Below are 22,710 nucleotides of genomic sequence, written 5' to 3' on the forward strand. Positions count from 1 at the left end.
ATATGAACAGATTTCGTTCCGAAACCAGTGGCAGATGAAAACTATGGTTGTTGCCGTACATTCTGTAAATCATGGAGACGAGCTGCGGAGGAATATAGTTTGCCCAGAAGAACATTGGCCAAATATGTGCAGAAGTTAGGCCGTTTGAAAACTGTGTTTTCTAAACAACATGAGGAGTAACTCGTGAGTCACATCCTTAATATGCAGAAGGATGTCAGAAGGGCTGACAACACACGACATCCCGAACCTAGGGTATAAATAATTTAATAATTTAGATCACTCTTTGGACAAAACATCCAAATTGGCCGGAAAAGATTGGCTTGCCAGTTTTCGTGAACGCCACCAGAATTTGAGTTTGCGTTCCTTGGAACCACCGTGAATTTCACAGTGCTTTTTTCATCAAAAATTATATTTTTATAAGATTGGCACTTTTGCCCCGTCGAGGTGGCACTCTTGGCCCGTACTGGAAAAACACAAGCCAAAAACATCATTTTTGTAAATGAAACATTTTCATAGTAAACATAACTTTTGAACAATTTGATGCACAGCTACACCTATATAGGAGTATAAATGAGCAAACCAGCAAAAAAATGGAAAAATATAACAAAAGAGCATTCAAAAACGCGTATTAGCTTAAGGTGACACTCTTGCCCCGGGTTCACCTACGTACACTTGAGAGATGCAAACTTCAGATGGAAATGTAAAATAAAATAATCGTTTGATAAATCTTCCGTTCACATATTTTGTCCAAGGAAAATGGAAATTCGCGATCGGGCAAAATGATGCTCAAAATTGACGATGAAACGTTAAATAAAAATAAGAAATATTGATATCCTCAGACTTATTTTTGTTTACGGCTGTATCTGACTTTCGTTCAAACGACACGATTCGAACATTCGAATCCGTTCGAACAAGACTTTTTTCGAATATAATAATGTTCAGGTAATCAGGTGCACTTCAACTTTTCTAAGCAATTAGAAACATAAAACAGTGTGCAAAAATGTGCGATATTTTTGATAATCGAATTTGGAAAACCGATGTCAACAATTACATTGTTGACACTCAACCGCATCCGAACGAGAACAGGAATTGGTTCTTGGTTTGATCTTCTAACAAATATGAGTGTAGAAACTCTGTCATATGACATCACAAAAGAATGTCTCTGTCGAGAATTTTTCGTAATGGATGAAAGCATACTCTATCATTCGAAGCGCCTTTTTGTCATCAGTGTGCGGCAGACATATTGGATTAGATGGTAAATGATGGCAAATAATTTTGAGCGTTGAAACGAATTCCGAATTCTTATTTTTGGGAAACCAACGTTTGAAATCATTCGTAAATAATAAACTCAAAATATTCAAGTATTTGTGTGGTAGAGTTTGTTCAGGGAGTGAGGCAAGAAGAAAAGAAAACGCAGTTTTTTTACTTTTTTGTTGAATAGTCATTTTCTGAATGACAAATGCATCCACATTATGGCTTTTTATTGAACCTTTTTCGCAGATTTCTGTTCAAAAGAGGAATACTTCTTAGAAATGTTTGTGTCGTAAAAATGATTTCACTTTCTTCTTCTTCTAATACTTTTTTCATCTACTACTTAGCATTACTTTTTGTTCATTAATATATGTACAAGAAAACTTTGATACATTCTACTTATCAGTTATGGTATAAATAGGTCATATGATACATAATACCTTCAGTTTTTTGTTCTTTTTTTTTGACTAACTTTTCTGCTACTTATATTGTTCGCATGATGCCGGGAAAGGACTCGCCATTGAAACCTACATAAATACTTCTGCAGTGGAAAACATGTTCATTGACTTCTTTATCGGTTTTGTTGTCAATGGAAATGTTTTTCTATTGATGTCTTCATTTGTTTTTGGTATGTTTTTCATTTGCAGAATCAAATTGTTCTATTACCAAAGCGCTCGAGCAGGATTTTTGCGACTTTTGAAATTAATTTCTACTATCTTTGCTAACCGCTAATTGGAAACACGTTAATAAATTAACAATTTTTCAATTACAATCGCCTTGACGTGAGTTTGTATGGGAAAACAGAAAGCTAGAAACGGTAGCTGCAATTCTTCTATTCTTCCCTCTTGTTTGTGTTACTCCATGACAGAACATAAGCGTGTTTCGAACTTAATTCCGACAAATGTTCGCTCATGAATGAACAAGTTTTGGTTGATGTGTACGTGACAGTGTTTGAGGGGGTGGTGAGTATTTGTGTTGATTGCGTGTGCATGTGTGTGAAAATTGTGCGAAAAATTTAAATAATGCTCGACCTTCAAATCCATAAATTGGGGAATGAGATAATCAAATTTTTGTTCCTACTTACGAACCATAATCCGGAAAGTGTGCCCGTGTTAATGATTAAAAATACATAATCATGAATATTGAATATTTTTTGGCTCGTTTCTCTGTCGCACTGCCGTGTAGGTGTGTGTATTTTCCTGAGGCGACACCGACACGCCCCCTCCCACGCGGCATTCCGGCGTGGATTCAACGTGTCCTCTCTCTCTCTCTTTCGATGGTTGACGGCGGTTTCTCGTCTCTCTTCAATAATATTTAACTTTTATCGGTATAAAATTCAATATAATACTTTTTAATGCAATTTCTCGCTTGCAATATAATGGTATCAATAATTTATAACAAAATGGCAATCATTCATTAAATTTAATATGTACACACGCACAAACGATCCCTCTGCTGCACTATACAAACAATTTCAAAAAAAAAAGAACGCCTACGTTGCATCGTTGTTTCCGGCGGGGTAAAAAAGTCCGGTTCTAGTAAACCAAGCATTCGATTATTACAGCTGGAAGGTGAATTCCGCTGCTTTCGTGGCGCTTGCAGAGAGCCTCTTCCGCACTTCCGACCACATGCTTCCGGCTGACGATGGCCGTCGATTCCCGTTGTGTTTGCACATAAATACCGAACACTTCCATGTTGAATAATTAAATGATTATCACTAGTTGCCAATTTTTAATTAATTAATGACTTTTTAAACCGGATGATATTTATCCCCAATTAACTGTTTGTAGAGTCGTTTTTACGCGAATGTCTCTTCTCTGTATCTATGCTGCGCTTTATACACTATATAATTAGTTCACCCTTCCTGTTTGAATTATGTTCAATTTTTTTACACCTATTCAGTTGGATCACAATAACGTGTTGTGGATTCTTGCACACCTTCTTTTGCACGCTCTCCTTCTTTCGCGTTTCTTTAACTAATTCGATAAAGTCATGTTTCTTTAAAGTCTCGACATCTTCTTGATTGTTCCGCATCAGGAAAGTGTTCCCGCCTCGTCGCGTCTCGTGTGTGCGCTTTTCCTCGGATAGTTCGCAGCTCTCTGGGTTTTTTTCTTCGTTTGAGTATTTTTAACATTTTATTGGATTTATAAATTCGTTCAATTTTCACTTGCTTTGCTTGCTTGCTTGTTATATGTGATGAAAGTATTCACTATAAAAGGTTGGAAAGAAGTTATGAGGCAATGTTAGTTGCGTTTACTAGTTCTACGGCCTAATCGCATAATAATATGAAAATTCGAAAGAATTGAAACAAAACTCAAAGGTTTGGTTGTGCATTTGGCTCATACATTCTACACACACAAAGAACATGTTGAAACTGAATCATTCATGGAACGAAAGGAAAAAAAGAACGAATATCAAAACTAAAACTAGATCATTTTTTTCAAGCGGAGGAAATCATACGATGCTCAAGCGTGTTTGGGTTCTGTACACTCTATATGGCGAACAACGAAAATGGCGTTGCCTCGGGGGCCTATTTTTTTTGGGTGTTACTTAATAAGAAGCGGTTGGTCTGTACCCGAGATTTTTCCGCTGCAGGAACAGATGAATCTCGCGGAAGTTCGGTCGGCTATTTTCGTTACGCTGCCAGCACTCGCACATCAAGTCGTAGATTTCACGCGGGCAGCCAACCGGGATGGGCAGCAGGATCTGGAAGAGATAGATAAGAGATGGGGTAAGTATTTTTTGGATTGATCGAATGTTCTAGAAGCATTATTGTTTGGCTAACAAATTTCTATCCATAACCGTATGAGCTTTGGAGCATTCATATTCGGAACAATTTGTGAAATATTAAAGAGCGCAACAGTTTTGGAACGGCGTTGTCCTTCCCCAAAAACAGTGTCCTCAACGCCGTCCAGTGCACGGCCAACTGCTGCAATATCGAACTTCTGGCCCAGAAGTACTTCCCGAATACCAGCGAAGATGAAACAGCATACGAATCGATTCCTACCAATGTCATATACCATTCTATTCTAGCCATTAACCCTTTCGCTTCGAGCGTCATCGATAGGCGACATCCGCGTGACGACCTGTGTTGTCATCTTAATATTTACCCAAGCTTAATGACTAGAGGAGATGTGTCTAAAACGCGCCTGCCGGACAATTTGACCCCCCTGATTTTCTCGTAAACCAGCAAGAATAGAAATGCAATGGATATAGGCAATCGTGCTAGTCAATGATAGAATCCTATCATGCAAGTTTTACATTTGTAACATGCTTTCAAAAAATAAGGAAAAAATTTTTCTTTGGAAGCGATTTTCGATGTAATTTTCTGCATCATTTCTATAAGGTTTTTGTTGCTTGAAACCGATTCAGAGATAATGTTCGATAAATCACACAAACAATTGTTTTCACAAAATTAAATCTCGCGTAACTTTTGAAAAGGTCCTAAGTAACAAATGTAAACAAATCGAGTTAATGGATGCATACCATTAGTTCTCAATCACCGATACAAAATATGTCCAATATACAGATTCTAATTTTAAGCACTCAACTATTACTTCGGACGCCACTTTCCTTTAACGCTCGATACGTCCGAAGTAACAAAGCAATCAAAACAAGACGAAGTCGCACTTCGGACATTTTGAGTTTTTGTTATTTTCGAATGTACATACCGTTTTTAGTACAATTCTACGAGTCTACATCTACATCTACAATAAAGATCTGCAAGTGTGCAAGTGTTTGGATCGTTGTTCAGTAGTTATTTTTAAATTTTCATCGTGCAACGTAATTTGTCCAATGTACAAAGCCGTCAGCCAAAACGTCCAATATAACATTTTTCGCTCGGAGGCTTCAATTTCAATCTAAAATCACATTACAACAGCTTCGATTGGTTTTCCAGAGTTATTATTCGCTGATAGTGGTAAAAGTAGTGATAAAGATCAATTCCTCTTGAAACAATTCGCGGACCAATGTTCCGGTCTTTAACCTCATTTTTATAGAGTAGATGTGATTGTTACATAGGACCTTTTCAAAAGTTACGTGAGAACTGTCTTCAAAACGAAAACATGTCATCACATCTGGTATCTATATTATGTGCTCAGAGAATGCAGGAAAACAAGAGCGCGGACTGGAGAATTAATGCACGAATACTGGGAGAACACGCTCACCGGAGAAACGGTTTCTTCTCGTCGCTGGTGGGCATGAAGAGAATAGATTGATGGAATCTCTCATTCATACAAGCTGTTTCTCTGAACTTTGTAGTCTCTGAGAGAAACAACTCATGGGCATATTATACTTCTGCTGTGCCATTTAACACCGTATGATTGGAAATTTAGAATTTGGGCGTCTTACAAAATAAAATTCGTAGCATTTTTGTTATTCAGTATCTACAATACAGAACGATTACAGATGACTGAGGGTTAACTAATCTACGTACTGACGTAATTGTTACCTTAAATTTTAAGAGCACGGTCAAGATAAATCCATTCTCGCTTAGGGGGTGCGTATTACACACATCTCCTATATGAATGTTCAATCAATCTCAATCTATATATCATCAATCTATTCTCTTTATGCCCACCAGCGAAACCGTTTCTCCGGTGAGCGTGTTCTCCCAGTATTCGTGCATTAATTCTCCAGTCCGCGCTCTTGTTTCCCTGCATTCTCTGAGCACATAATATGGATGCCAGATGTGAAGATATGTTTTCGTTTTGAAGACATTTGATTTTGTGGAAACATACTGAGGTCATTTTAAAGTATGTGAAAACAATTGTTTGTGTGATTTATCGAACATGATTTAGAAATATCGTGATGGTTTGCTCATTTTTGTTCATTATGATTACATTTGAAGACATTTATTCGTGCCATGCAGAGATATTTGAAAAAATCATCTGGCATCCCTCACATACAAGCTATTTCTCTCGTGAGAATGTTATCCGGCCGAAAGCGAGCAAATTGCCTCGATCGAGGGTATGTCACACTGCCCGATGGTAAGCTGATGCGGAAAATATCAAATTGAGAAGGAAATGAATCCTTTCTTACCATTTTCTTCATCTGAGATATTCTCTGGGAACTCGACTCAATAAATATGACCCACAGTTATCGCCTCTGAATCGGTTTCAAGCAACAAAAACCTTAAAGAAATGATGTTGAAAATTACATCGAAAATCGCTTCCAAAGAAAATTATTTTTCTTATTTTTTTAAAGCATGTTACAAATGTAAAACTTTCATGGTAGGATGATATCATTGACTAGCACGATTGCCTATATTCATTGCATTTTTGTTCTTCCTGGTTTACGAGTAAATCAGGCGGGTCAAATTGCCCGGCAGGCGCGTTTTAGACACATCTCCTCTACAAGCTGTTTCTCTGAGCTTTATAGTCTCTGAGAGAAACAACTTATAAGCATATTATACTTCTGCTGGGCCATTTAACACCGCATGATTGGAAATTTAGAATTTGGCGCCATACAAAATAAAATTCGTAAAACTTTTGTTATTCATTATCTAAAACACAGAACGATTACAGTTGACTGAGGGTTAACTAATCTACGTACTGACGTAGTTGTTACCTTAAATTTTAAGAGCACGGTCAAGAGAAATCCATTCTCGCTTAGGGGGTGCATATTACACACTTCTCCTATACATCATGACCACCAGTCGAATCATCAAGATGAGGTTGTATGTGTGTACACTCCTGCCATAATCAGTTTTGCGGTGTAGCGTTTCGGACGATTTTTAAGCCCGATGTCGAAAGGAAGGTTCTCAGACGAAACTGAAAACTTAATCCGCAAATTAAAGGATATCGACTTGAGGAAGTGAGTTATAGCGCAGAGGAGAAACAGTGGAGAAACAATTGTAAGAAATTTTCTCAAAAATGGTCCCAAATATAGCATATGGACGAATAACAAAGGCCACTCCAATGTTTCAAACCGGGACCGGAACCGCATTATACACCTTGGAGAGACTGGAAAACTCAATTTATCGAGAATAAAGAAGAAACTTGAACTTCTCATATAGTGAATTTAAAATTTTACGAGGACCAGGACATTTGGTGTACACTAAAATGGTTATCCGAGAGAAACATTCAGGTTTTGAACTGGCCAGCCCGTTGCCCAGACTTAAACCCTATTGAGAACCTTTGGGGGGATTCTGGCAAGGCATGTTTACAGTGGCGGACGACAATTCGAAACAGTTCGTGAGCTGCAGACATTTGTTAGAGATGGGTGAAATAAAATTCCATAAAGAATGTTGGATAATCTGAGTGATTCAATGCCAAAACAAATTCATGAAACGATTCTGAAAAATGGGAAACCAATATTGGATATTGAATTTATCAGGTCCTTATTTTAATTTAATTTTGAGAATTAAATATGAGGTGCGCTTACAAGAATTTCTACTACGAAAATGCGTTTCCATTATTTAGAAAAACTGTAGACAGTTGGACTGGGATAGAAAAAAATAGAGAAAGCGCCTGGCCGGGTAAGGGAGTAAAATTGCCCCCAAACCAAATATCACCAGCTGTATGGCAAATATTGTATAGTATATTAAATAAGAAATTTTGGCGGTTTTATTGAACCCCTACGAGTTTTAACATAGAATCTATAGTGAAAAACGTACTTTTTCGTTTATTTCACGCCATCCTCGAAAGCTTCAAGATAAAAATTAGAAAATTGAAAAAATACTGAATGTGCATCTCATTACGGTGTATCAAGAAAAAAATTAAAAAAAAAATTTCATCAAAAATTTAAGTACTAAAAAAATATTGAAATTTTGATTATTTTATTTTTTTTTGGATTTAGAGATTAAGTCCTATTCTTATTCATATTTAAATGTATTCCTACGGCTTTCCTAGATATGTGTGATTTCTTTTAGTTTTTTTTTCAGTGTTACGCGGTACAAAAAAATATTTTTTTTTATATTTCCAAAGGTCTGGCTGGGAAAGGGAGTAAAAAGTCCCCCCAAACCAAATCACCAGCTGTATGGAAAGTATTGTATAGGGTACTAAATAAAACATATTGGCAGTAGTATCATATATTTGAGTCCTTATATGATACACCATAGGATCTATGGTGAAAAATGCACCTTTTCGTTTTTTTCACGCCATTCTTAATAGTTTTGAGACAAAAAAAAAAAAAGAAAAATGCTGTACATCTTACTAAGGTTTATCGATAAATATCTTCAAACAATTTTTTCATCAAAAAATCTAATAATAAAAAAATTTAAATACGCGGTACAAAAAAAATTATATATTTTCTGACATTTCGAAATTTTGAAAAAAAAATATAACTTTGAGACCCACTTCTGCTCCAGTTTTTATTTAAATGCGTTCGTATGTGTCTTTTGCTTTACATGTGGCGTAATTTTTTCCTGAATTTTTAAGAGCATTGCGAGACACAAAAATAATTTTCTCTATTATTATTTTTATTTTCTTGGAATCGATTATTTTATGGTATTCGTGGTTTTCAATTGTAAGATTAAAATTAAAAAAATAATAATAATTTGGATTTTTTAAGTGTTCTTCTCATTAATCCGAATGATCTTTCCACAAGGACTTTATTTATTCTCATAGAGCTCTATCGTACCGCTGACTCCTATGAATTTGGTATACCGTCTAAATTCAATGAAAAGATAATCTCATACACTTTAAGATACGAGAAAAAAAACTTTGTACAGCGCAATGCAATGCGACAAAATTTAGACACATGAAAAACAAAATTTAAATTAATATTAAAGCAGTACTGGGTCTCTAAATTTAAAATAAATTAAAAATGCCCACAGTCCAATTTTTTTTCGCACAATCCTCTTAAAAATTAAAGAAAAAATTTCGCTACATGTGGAAAAAACAACACATACGATCGCGTTTAAATAAAAATCAGAGCAAAGTGGGTCTCAAAGTATTTTTTTTTTGCGAAATGCCTGAAGGCACTTTCATCTGCATTAGAGAATCAAGCAAATCTAAGCTTAACGTTTCGGTGTGATGAGTAATTGTATTTATTTCTGCCAATTTGGTGCCCCAACGCTTGGGGGCAAGTAACCTTACTTCGATCAGGACCAGACGTGTGTTTTGCTTTCTCCTCACGTGTTTGCTTTTGTTGAGTGTTTAAGTGGTTAAAATCATGTTAAACCCGCGAGAGTATGTGCATCGTGTATCAATAAACATGAGTTTTATTGAATTAGCTGAGTTTCGTGAAAACATTTCGAAAATTAGTAAAGTTCAAAAATCAATCTTCCGGTGAAGTTATTTTCCATTTAATTGTGTTAGTTTAGTCAGTCTATCATAATGTATCGCACTAGTTTGTGCAGTGTCTTGTATTTCTCTGTTCGTCGAGTGCGCGTTTGTGCGTAACTATTCAGTGTGTATAACCAGCGTTGCCAATGTTCCAGTTTAAACTGGATTCTTCCAGTTTTTTTTCTCGATCCAGTCATCCAGTTGAACCCTAAAATCATCCAGTTTTTTGGAATATCGTCCAGTTTTATCCAGTTTTTTTTATATGTGTAGTTACCCATTTTATGTAAAATAAATTTACGATGATAAATATTATCTCTCCTCCTCCTACCTTCCTATTTTTGACATTTATCGTTCGATCGATTTCGTTCAATTCGTCGGTGTTTTGTTGAAAATGCCAAAACAAAGAGATTTTCAAATATTGTTTCGCAGTAATTACAGTTACAGTTTTATGAGCTACATATAAATACTACGTGAAGCTTGAAAGAAAATTCTATTTCTCAAGCATTGGAATAGGTAAAAAAAAATCATTTAAGATAAATCACAGCCGATCATCTCAAGGGGGTAGTACACTATGGAAACTTGAATAAAATAAAATAAAAAATATTTCTGGCTTAAAATGTTCTCTTAGATGTCTACTTTACTGTAGTTAAGTTACAAGCCAATTAGTGGACCTAAGTCTTTGCGTAAGGAGCGCGGATTCAAAATTTAAAGCCTGTTTTTCTCGAAACTATGTTTTGTAAACTCCATCCGATTTTAATGAAATAGATTTTCCAAGATTCTCCACTAAATTTCCTGTCATCGTACGTAGGATTTTTTGATATTTTGAAAAATATAATTTTGGTGAATGTTTTTGTCTCGATTTTTGAGGCAAAAACGCAATTTTTTTAACAAAAAATTTTGCCATTTCGTCAAAAATCAATATTTTGAAAAAATCCTACGTACGATGACAGAAAATATATTCAAGATTGCGTAAAAAAAATAATTGGTTGAAATGGGTCCACTAGAAAAACTGGTAAAACTCCCACTATTTTACAAGGTTTTGGTTGCAAGAGTTCAACAAACCGGTTGCGGCTATTCAGGGGACAGTCCAATTGACACCATTTTATTTTTTGTTTGTTAAGTAATATATACCTATTGAAACTGTGAAAACTGTGATATCAAAAAATCGTGAAAATCACATACTTTTTATGATGTTCATATTGTACTACCCCCTTAAAATAAAAAGGTTTTACAGGATCCAGTTTTCTTCCAGTTTTTTTAAGAGCAATCTTCCAGTTTTTTGAAAAGTATAATTGGCAACCCTGTGTATAACAAGTAGCCCAGCAAAATGCTAGTGTTAGTTTAGGGAAGATAAAAGTTGCTATTTTATGTGTTTTATTTCCACGAGAGAGTGCAATTGAAAATGAAAAATATTCATCCAGTACAAGCATAAAACATTGAATGTCTTTCTGAAAAGTGTTACGTTGAGTATCGTGTTTTAAACCGCGCGTATGCTAAGCATTAAGAGAGTCGTGGAACGAGGCTCCAACTAAGTGATATACTCTGAAAGTTTGTCGGTAGCGCGATCGTTTCTAAATGTAATATGTGTAGTTTCGCTATCACATACATTTTCAGTGAGCTCAACTCTGTGCATTTCATGTGTATGGGTTAATCGATGCGGTTTTACAAGTATTGCGATGTAGGGTTCAAAGGAGAGGAACAACAGCGACATTACTGTTCAAATACAGATAAGCCTTTCTTTGATTACTATTTTCTCTTCTTTCGAACTTCTTGTCTTTCGCTATATTTTAGGGTTTATTTTTATTTCAATGTTTTGTCTGTTTGTTCGTTCTTCCAAAATACGTTGCACGGATTTCGGATTCGGATTTTTCACATCTAGACAAATTCAAAAATATAAATTCAAATCACACATCCCTATAAAACGGAACAGATAACTGAGTTCCTACACGTAATAAGTAAGATAATATATCAGTTATGTATTGGCTTGGGGAAAAAGAAATGTCGTGTATTGTCAATATATGGCAACGCTTAAACATATCTTGTGTTGTACTAATCGCATCGGGCCATACTATACGACTATTTGAAGCAGGGGTATGACTAAAACGTCAAATCCCTCATATTGCCAGTGTACCCAATATTGCTGCGGTTCACTGACATTTTGGTTCTGTCAATTACTGTTGTTTACAACTCGGTCCGGTTATATAGTCGAATAGTGGCTAACTTTAAACGCCATGTTAAATGTGAACACCTCCGTGTGAAACCGAAATATGAAAATCACTCATGCAGTTAGAAATAAAGCATACTATCTCCGTGATTTCAACGATTTCAATACTCGTAAATGATACGTTGGTAAACAAATGACGCCATATTGATTTTGATTTTGGGTCGCCTATATTCAATTAATGTCTAACCCCTGATTTAAAGACGACAATCTGTGTCATTTTGACAGTGTTGTGATTGTCCTTTTTAGTCTCAAGCTATAGCGTGTCAAAGATGGAGTCCACCAAGCAAGAAATTCGCCAGGCAGCCGAGAAAAAAATCGTGTAGTTTATGGACCTGATACTGTAACGATTCGCACAGCACAGCGTTGGTTTGATCGATTTCGTTCTGGTGTAGTGGCTTTCGAAGATACATCCCGTACTGGTAAGCCAATCGTCGTGGAAACCGATAAAATCGTTGAAATCATCCAGTAGACCGGCATGTGAGCACTCGCTCGATTGGCTAGGAACTGGGTATGGACCATAAAACCGTTTGGAACCATTTGCCGAAGATTGGATTCCAAAAAAAGCTTGATGTATGGGTGCTACACGAGTTGACACAAAAAATCTTTTAGACCGAATCAACGCCTGCGATGCATTCTGCTGAAACGGAACGAACGCGACCCATTTTTGAAGAAGATGGTGACTGGTGATGAAAAGTGGATCACGTACGACAACCTAAAGCGAAAAAAGTGGTGGTCGAAGCGTGGTGAGCCGGCCCAAACCATCGCCAAGCCCGGATTGACGGCCAGGAAGGTGTTGCTGTGTGTTTGGTGGGATTGGAAGGGAATCATCCACTATGAGCTGCTCAACAGAAGCTACGGGAGCTCGGATGGGAAGTCCTATTGCACCCACCATATAGTCCTGACCTGGCTCCAAGTGATTATCATCTCTTCCGGTCCATGCAAAACGCTCTTGGTGATACTTAGTTTGCCTCAAAAGAGGCTTGCGAAAACATGCTGTCTGAGTTTTTTGCAAATAAGGAGGGGGGGGGGGTGGTGGCTCTAATAAGGGTGGGGGGATAATGAGGTTGCCTTCTAAATGGTAACAAGTTTGGTAACAACTTAAATTGGATAATTTGAAGTATGTTAAATAAAGCGTCAAATTTCGATCAGAAATACGACATTTCTTTTTCCCCAGCCCTATACAGTAATCGTTCGCTAACTGGTCCTGTTTTAACTGGTCTGCGTTTTAACTGGACGAACGTTAACTGGTCCTTGGACCAGTTAAAAAGCAGAATTTCGTAAACAATCGACGCCATATTCAAATGGAAGATTTGCTGTGAGGGGCATTCGAATGAAACTTGAAATGTTATGAAAATTGACATTATTTTCGCATGACAAAAACATTGATTAAATTACAGAAAAATAATTTTCTCAAATTACATTTCATATCTGTTGTCACACTGAATGCGAAACTTCCATTGGAATCCTTTTGTTTATACAATTTCATGAGCAACGTGAATCAAACAATGCATTGAAGTTCCCCTCGATTTTATTTGACGTTTAACATGCCGGACCAGTTAAAACGGAAAGGTCAATAACTGGTCTTCCCTTTTCGCCCAGTTAGCGAATGTTTACTGTATATGCTTTTTCGGGATGTGAACTCGATTCTATTCGGTGTTTGTTCGTGTGGTTTCCAACTATTCTCCTTATATCTGTTCTTTGCATATCTGTTTATTCATATTTTCTTGTGCGATTTCAGACACTTAAAAACAAATAAAAGTAAATTTGTGTTTTGTATGATTACATTGATTCGATGTACAGGAGCGTACAGGAGCGTACAGGAGCGGAATGCACACGTCCGCAAGTATTCGCTCTCCATTGACGTATATTATCTTTGTACATATATCAGATGGTTTGCAGTGGTACTGTTTGGGATACAAAGTAGGTGTGTTTTTTGTTTATTCTATTGGTTCCTGCTCCATAAGTGTTTATGTCTCTGTTTGTTTGATGTTCAGAGATGCCAGATGATTTTCTTTTTAAAATATTTCCTACACGGAAAGTCTGTAAATGTTTTCACTTATTTTGCCATGTCTTTGCGGTAAGTCTGCAGAATGAAGTGCGTCACGATGTATCTATTCTTGTAGTTCGGAGGTGGTGGCTTGGTGGTGTGATGCAGTGTGGGACATTTTTGTGGTTCAAGAAGGAACTACAAAAAAGGGTTTGCATTGTGTTGCACTGCCGGGCATCCACCGACGAAATATAGAAGACGATGTGTAGTGTGATGCTTCATTCTGGAGACTTACTGTAAAGACATGTTGTTCGTTCTTTTTCTATCGTATGTTCGTGTTTACGTGTAGAATGGTTTCAGAAGCTCCTGGTGTTGCACCACATGAGATTTTCGGATTTTTGTTTTGTCGAGAGGTCAATTGTTCGCGTTTACATTATCACATCACTTACCGCAGTGAATCCTGATTTTTCTTAACCATTCCCACTAACAACTATCCCTTCCATGATAAACGCTAGGGAACCACGCTATAGAGGCAACCCTTCTGGCCTTCGGGCGGCGAACATCATACTAACATTCCTTCCCTTCCCCTGGGGACTGTTAGGACGTGGCCGGCGTCGTTATTGACCATTCAAAGCTCGAATCATCGAAAATTACACAACGAGAATGATTGCTAGTCCCAAGCGTCATTCTGTGTGTTCTTTGTGCAATTTGGTTGGTTCAGGTCAATTACGGAGAGCAACTACGAATTGTACAGTCTACCCAAGCTCAAAATTTCGAAATGCCTGAAAAACACTCTAAAAATTCTGAAAAATAATCACATATATCTGAAATAAGCGTAGGGAGAAATTTGAATACAAACTAGAGTAGTACCGAATCTCAAAATAAAAATAATAAAATTTAATTTAAAATTAAAATGATAATTCATTTAATTTTTTTTTAGTAATTGATTTTTGGTGAAAAATTGTTTGAAAATATTGATCGACACACCTTAGTAAGATGTACTTTCAGTAAAAACAAAAAAAAAATGTGTAAAATCGACTTTTTGGGACAGAATAACGAACAAGTCTCAAAAATTCAATTTTTGGCAAAAAAAAATCGAGATAACGATAAATCTCGACGTTCCATGCAATTTTAAGATGTTTGGAACCAACGTTTTTTTTTCGAAAACATCGATTTCATATGATTTGGTTTTCCGATTTTCAAAAAAACTGAAATGCTGATGTTTTTGCGACTCTAGTAAATGAAGTACGATTAAGCTGATTTTTTGCATGAGGTATTTTATCGTGAAAATCAACGATTGTGTCACATTTACCCGAAACCCACTCACCCGAATGACAGTTACCCGAAAGACATTCACCCGAATTCCACTCACCCGAATGTAACAAATACCCGAAAGGGACAGCTACCCGAATGTAACGTCTACCCGAATTTACACTTACCCGAATGCGCCATTTACCCGAATGCAACAATTACCCGAATGTAACATTTACCCGAATGTAACATTTACCCGAATGCGAAAGTTACCCTAATGTAACAATTACCCGAATGTAACATCTACCCGAAAGCGACACTTACCCTAAAGGAGGATATATTCAAATAATACACAAATTTTACTATATTTGTATTTGTATGTGTATATTTAATTCTGATCAGTGTTATATAAAGATAATATTTGTCTCATACTTTCATTTCCATTCAAAAAGTATTTTTCGGGGGAAGTACAATTCGAGAAATACTGGCATTGAATAAAATCCTTTTCAAAATAATGAAAAGTGAAAGAATGCAGTTTTATAACGTATTATTAAGTCCGTCCATTCTTATGGATTTCGGGTGAATGGAATTCGGGTGAATGGAACACAACCAAAATCAACAGTTTTTGAATGGATTCGTTGATCATGGGTCAGATTGTGTACATTGAGAGGTAAATATCTACCAAATGGTCGAAATGAACGGTACCTCTTGAACAAGACGATTGAAGTTTCATGTGGCATCATTTCTTTTCTCCATTTCTTAGAAGTATTACACCTGTGTCATGCATTTATCATGAAAAGTAGAGCTAACTTTTTATACCCACTAAATATTCATAATAAAGTTGCTTTGGAATGACATTCGCGGCTTGATGCAGCTTGAAAACCGAGCGAACATCGTTGTTGAAGCTACCGTCAGAAACCATCGCCTTCAGGATATTACATTATCATTATATGCCGTCGATACAAACTCACTTCACATTGTTACTCCATCCAAGGAACAGACGAGGCGTGGTAACAATGTACCTTGTAGCGTATCGCAAAGAAGTAATAAATATTAAATTCCAATAGGAATAATGATGGAATAATATTGTTTCCTGCCGCAGTCGCGGCCAGCGGGGAAACTATTATAGGTACTTGGTAAATCCTGTCCTTCTTTTGCAGCAGCCGCCAGTAAGGATTAACAGTTTCCCTGTGGCGTCTTTATTCATCTCAACCACTATTTCGCATGAAGGGCTGCCACCAAGTCCAGGCAGCCACGAGATGGCTCAAAATGGGGTATATTTACACACTGGCAATCGTAATGAGCTAATTATCTCACCACCATAGTTTTCAAAGGTAAATTGAAAGTTTACTCGCCACCCACTACTACTACTGGACCCACTACAATCTCTACCGCCGCGTTGTCAGCAATAGGATCGTTGCCTGTCTGTTTGTGCTCTTTCTTGAATTACCAATTATCACCTCTTTCCGGATCTGCATCTCGTGTTTCTGCGGTGGGGGGAAACGGTAGCAACGGATCTGACTTCCAGAAGGAACAGAGGAGACGCAGATGAGGGAAGTTCTGAATTATTAATCACCAATTTACATAAATTAAGCAGAGTTTAATTTGGAAAGTAATTGCTTCTCGAGAAAATTTGCACTATAAACTCTCACTCTAGCTCCGCCCAAATGACAGTGGGGTGGGGTGGGGTGGCGCTCACGCGAAAACTATATTAATTTTTCAGATGGTTGTAAGTGTTGCTTGCGTCGGGATATCCGCTCCCTCGGGTTAGTGAAGTGGCGAAAATTGGAAATCATAATTTCGCACTTTAATATTTACTCGGAAGTTTATCGAGTAAATACATTAACCACTTCACTTGAAGCCGGGCAGCTTGCTTTATGCAATTACTGGAAATCTGGTTAACTTTTATTATCTAACTTCTATTTACTGCATGAATAGCACCACATGGTCAATTGGATCTCTCCAAAATACTACGAACCGAGGCGCGCATTTCGAGTTTTCCACCTCGGAAGATTCATACAATTTTTATGATTGAGATACCGACGATGGAATTCAATTTTGCTCTAATTTATAAAAAGCTCACGCAGAAAAAGCCGGTTTCCCTTTTTCTTGCTTTCTCTCCTTTAATGCAATAAAGTGTGTATCACATTCAAATCGAATTTATTTGGGGTGTTTTTCTCGGCACGTTGCGCTTGGAAACGGGTAGCTAAAGCTAAAGTGTCGGCTGTATTTCGCAAATCGAATATTTTCACCGACCGGAGGCAGGTGAGGGAGAAAATTTGATCAAATTGTATCGTCAGCTTCTGGTTCGCAGCAGAGCGGAGAACAGCATTCAGAGAAGAGGACGGGGCTAATTCTACTTATCTGTCCTCATTTTTTCACCATTAGATCAGAGTCAGAGAACGACCATTTCACCCAATCTCGGAACATATTTCATAAATGTGCATTTAATGTCTACGGCCGAGTGGTATCGAGATAAGTCCAGTCTATTCGATTTGCTCCTTTGAAGTACTTTTTAATTCCAGTCAATTTTCCGTCGCCCCCATTTGAATGCCATCATGGCTTTATGGAACGGTCGTCGATGGAGTCGAGCCAGACCCAGGGGCATTGACGTTTCCATGTAGCGAGCGCTCGACTGAGATTCTCCACCAAACTTTGAAGTGGCTTTGTGCAAAGTAACATAGAAAAAAAAAACCGAAAGTGTGAATTCTCTTTCGCTTATTCCCACTCAAACCCTCAATTTAGGACACGTTTCTTGTGCAAAAAAGGGTGGAGACCACCGTAGGCTCGAAGCATCATTGTTGGGGACACACATTCCGACTGTTCTGGAATAGGGGAGGAAAAACTGAGCGTCCGGATCCTTTATTTAGAGCCATCATTTGGGCGATAAAAAAGAAATACTTCCTGCCATTGAAGTATTTCTGAAGTAGTTGAGCGGTACCTCGTTTAAATTTGGGATATTCGTCGCTTCAGTCGTTCGGTTCATGGTTGCAGGGAATCCTTTTAAGGATCCCTTATTTTTAAGAGGGGAGAAAATGCGATGGTCGTTAGACCGGGGAACTAATGACAGCGAAAACGTCAAGCGGTTTTGGTAGATGAAGATGAAAATTTGGCAAACGATGCCAGAATATTTTGTTGACATGAGTTTGTTATTGACAAAATCAAAGCATGTGGTAGAAATAGTTCAATGGAATAGATTTCCTTAACACTCCTATACTCGCGCATTGGTCTGTCAGACCGAGAAATCAATAATTCGTTCATTTATCAGAAAATATCAACACTACGACTTTGCAATTCTCTCTAGCTTCGTTATTCGTCGTTCGTCATAGTTTAGCGTATCGCATGTGTTGGTAGAAAAGAGACGTGTACCACTTTTTAACACATTCGGTCTGACACACCGACACGAGTATAGGAGTAACTTTTTTGGACAAGTGCCTTTTTTCATATTCTAGAATATTGTTGAATGAAGTGTATGAATTATGTTAGTGGCGCGGAATGTTTATTGAATATAATGCATAAGATCATTACCGGACTATTCTTATTTGATTTCAGTCTCTTTTGTAACTGGATTGAACGGATCCATATATTAACTATTCGTCGATATATTGGTCGTTAGATTCATACGTTCAAAAGCAAAATATAAATGTTTGATTTTCGTATAGTTATTCGCTAAATATAATGGTCATACATATGCACACTTGTGAAAGAATTTCACTTGTGGAAGAATTGTAATCAGTAAACTATAAACTAATCGGTGACTTATGGTAATTTTTAACAGTTACAATTTCGGGGATATTTTTTTATAATGGACAATATCAACAAGAAAACAAGAAAAAGAAAAGGAAGTTCCTAGAAATCCTTTCATATTTTTTTTATGCCCCATATAAAAAAAAGACATTAATTCTTAGTTTACCAAGAATACAGAGACAAAGAATATTACAAGTATGCAAACTTTGTATTCCAGAACCTTCTGGTAATTATCTAGAAGGTCGTTATACATTCTTCTCTTCGATAAAAGACCCGAAAAACACGCAACAACTACATGAGATGTAAAAAATATGTTTGTTTCGAGCATGCAGTTATGCTATGTTCTGATTCTTACTCCATTGAAACCACAATCGATTAATACGTTTTTATGTTATTTTATAGCTCTTTATACTTCCATGAATTATATTCAGTTGCTTACTTTTTATTAATAACAGTGAAAAATTCTATTTTCGTTATTTGTGTTGGAGTATCAATAATTAATCTGTTTTGAGGAGGCTGAATTAGATGACTATTAAAACATAATAAAGACGAAGAAAACATATTGTTTGAAGTATTTTCATTTAATCATACCCTTTTCTTCAAATAAACGCCAATTAAGCCTGAAAAATACAGTTCAATTTTCGGTCTGTGACACCGTGCGCGAGTATACGTGTTATGATTTTGCACGCGAGTACAGGAGGTTCCTCGATTACTGGATCGAAAGTTACTCACTTAAAATGTTGTTTTATTATACACTAGCAGATCCAGCAAGCTTCATACTGACACAAATTGAATTGAATGCTCAGGAACCAGGTGTTAAATTATCTTTTGAAATGATAATCATGTTTATGCGAGGATTGCAGGTAGCTTTATTTGTTTTAAGATCTTTTTGCCTTAGGCTAGTTACGCTACTTAGACCGAATATGTTGCTTGCATTTGAAAGATGAGAAACTTTGGTATTGAATACAGTTGAATACATTGAAATAAATAAAAATACTCAACTTTTCAGATGTACATAAAACCCTTATCTTAGAAATGAAAACATAAAAGTTAATGTTTTCCTACGCGTTTTCATTTTTTTTAAATTGCGTCATAAATTTTATTATTTTTTCGTCAAACAAACTAAAACTCTCTAAAAGCTCTACAATCCGTTCTTTGAGACCCAGCTACAATTTTTTTAGTTTCACCGCAATATCATTTCAACCCATTCTTGATGAGCCTTCCATTAGGCCGCGATGACATTGCTTCGGGACCTCGGGAGCGTATAGAGCGAGGTTTTTTGTCAGTATTATTCCTACACTCGTAAAAATCGTGATATTTGAAGATTCTTATAGAAGGATTATCAATGTTGAAAATGATATTGCAGCGAAATGAAGAAATATAAGAATACTCCGGCAATGAAAGAATTGCAGAGCGTTTAGAGATTTTTATTTTGTGATAGAAACAATTTAGTTTATTATGCCTTTTTGGGAGAGAATCAATAAAAACGCAATAGAAAACACTAACTTTTATGTTTTTACTTCTAAAATGTTCACTTAATTTCACTGTTTGAAATGTTTTACAACTGTAGTGGTACCAATTCTCTGATCTTTCAAATAGAGTCGTTTTAAGTAGTAGGGTAGCTTGGGTTTTTTACTATTTTATTTTATTTTTTTACCCTCTACTGACCCCCACACCAATAGGCTGATAGGGAGCCCACTGGTAGTGGACACTTACTAATAGATAAAGAAAAAGTACTAACTAATAAACTAAACGGAGTAAAATCCCAGTGGAACTTAGTTCCTTTGAAGAGATTCACTTAAGATAGGAAACAAAAATAATTTAAAAAAAATGAAAACAAAACGGTGATAACATTTATGACTTTGGAGACTATTTTGGATTAATTTAAAAATTTATAACAAAAAAAAAATAACAAAAAAACAGAATGGTAAAGTCTAAATTTTAAATTGGTTGGCACACTGACACATTCATTTACGTTCCTGATCATATGATGTTTCAGCTTACTTTTTAAAATATTGCTATTGTTTATTGATTTCAAATCATTGGGAAGTAAATTGAATTTTAATGAACCGTAGCTCATAATGCGCGTGAAACCCAAGTTTGTGTATGCTCTACTTCTTGTTAACTTATTTGCATTTCTCGTATTCGGAAGGTTCACTCGAGTTGAAAAATTTATGTTATGATGGAAATTACGATTGTGCAATGTATTATGTACAAACATACTTGTTTGAGTATCACACAATCCTCAAATAGAAATAATTCTGTGATGTTAACTAGTGTAGATTGAAATTGTCGGATATCGGAACGGTAGGTTAAAGTTTACTTCAACACATCTGTTCTGAAGTGTTTGGATTTTTTTTAGTTTTGATTTGGCAGCATGACCCCACACAACGATTGAATATTGGAGTATGGAATGAATGCATGCGAAATAAAAACGCAGCAGCGCTTCTTTAGGCACAAAACAACGTACCGTTCTGAATCATATTTCGGACGCTTAAGGCATATGATGCAGAAAACAGATCTAAACTTTATGCACAGGTATTATTTGGTTGATCTTTTCGACTGATGAAATACAGGAGAAATTTAAATATTTATGAACGGGTGAATTCTACGTGCTCACGCTACGGAAACGTCAAACACAAACGATAATGAGTAGTGTTGTAAGATTTCTGCCGATTATGTTATAATTTAAATGTAGTTCTCATGTGAAATGAGAGTGAAACCAAGGGATTACTCCGAAGAAGCAATTGTGATATTAATTTGATAGTTATATCATCAGTGCATTAAGCATTTCAAGATATTAGAACAAAGCGTCCGAAATATGATTCAGAACGGTACTCTTTTCATGAGACCACATAGAGTTGAAACTTTTCTCGATACATGATTTATATGAGTGTCCCATGAAAGACAAGAATCTAAGTGTTGCCCTAAATATTTCAAAGATGTGACCTTCTCAATTGACAAGTTCCTGACAGACGGATCGAGATGTTGACAGATTTTCTTGCGTGGCGAATGAAAAACCATATATTTTGTTTTAGTAAGGTTTAGTGTGAGATGATTACCACTAAAATATTCCATGAGAGCCGCTAGATCTGATTCCATATCAGCTACAATGGATTCAACATTAGGACGAGGGTAAAATAAGGCTGAATCATCTGCAAAAAGTCTCGGTATACCATGAAGTTTTAAATTTCCTAAATCATTGATGAAAATCAAAAAAGAGTAAAGGACATATGTTAGTTGCTTGAGGAACTCCCATGCCAATTGGGCGTAAGTCACTGCGAACACCATTAAACATAACGAATTGTTTTCGATCAGATAGGTAGCTTTTCATCAAATCATTAGCAACTCCTCTTATACCATATCTTTCAAGTTTTTTCAGCAAAATTTCATGATCTAAAGTGTCAAAAGCTTTTTTAAGATCGATAAATAAGCCACCTACGATCTTTTTTCGATCAATTTCACAGATCAGTTCATCAACGAGCTCGATAATAGCGGTCATTGTTCCACAGCCTTCCCGAAAACCATATTGATATTCGTACATAGCATTGTTCATACGTGAGAAGCTTACAAGCCGTGAAGTTAACAGCTTTTCCAAAATTTTATTGAGAACAGGTAATGTTGAAATCGGTCGATAATTCGAAGGATCGCAGGAGTCTCCGGATTTAAGCACTGGTGTAACTTTGGTGATTTTCAAAGCATTTGGATAAATTCCAGTTACGATTATTTCATTGAAAATTTTTGAAATAATCTCAGAAAACTGATCTGTGTTTGCTTTTATCAGTTTAGCTGGAAAATTATCATAGCCTTTGCTGTTCTAAACGTCGAGCTGGCTTATTAAAATGCTGACTTCGTTCACGCCAGCGGGTCTCAAAAAATAGAGCTGCTTATACATTTTAAAGGTTTGAGATAGTCAAAATTATTTATTGGTAATTTACTGGCCAAATTATTGCCAATACTGGAAAATTAGCAATTAAACATTTCAGCAACATCTTTATCAGAAACTATGGTTCTCTCATCAA

General features: G+C 36.4%; 1 protein-coding gene across 4 annotated transcripts in view; it reads right to left on the reverse strand.

Moving 5' to 3' along the window:
- Positions 1 to 600: 600 nt before the first annotated feature.
- LOC129775535 (discoidin domain-containing receptor 2) overlaps positions 601 to 22,710 on the reverse strand; it is a 631,586-nt gene continuing 609,476 nt past the window's right edge. For 3 of the 4 annotated variants that reach the window (XM_055780375.1, XM_055780374.1, XM_055780376.1), the window contains one exon: positions 601 to 3,957. In XM_055780375.1, the coding sequence (XP_055636350.1) occupies positions 3,802 to 3,957 (156 nt within the window). In that variant the 3' untranslated portion in view covers positions 601 to 3,801. The remainder of the gene's footprint in view (positions 3,958 to 22,710) is intronic. The other variant, XM_055780377.1, reaches the window with a different exon arrangement.

This window comes from Toxorhynchites rutilus, chromosome 3 (assembly GCF_029784135.1).
Source record: "Toxorhynchites rutilus septentrionalis strain SRP chromosome 3, ASM2978413v1, whole genome shotgun sequence".
NCBI lineage: Eukaryota > Metazoa > Arthropoda > Insecta > Diptera > Culicidae > Toxorhynchites > Toxorhynchites rutilus.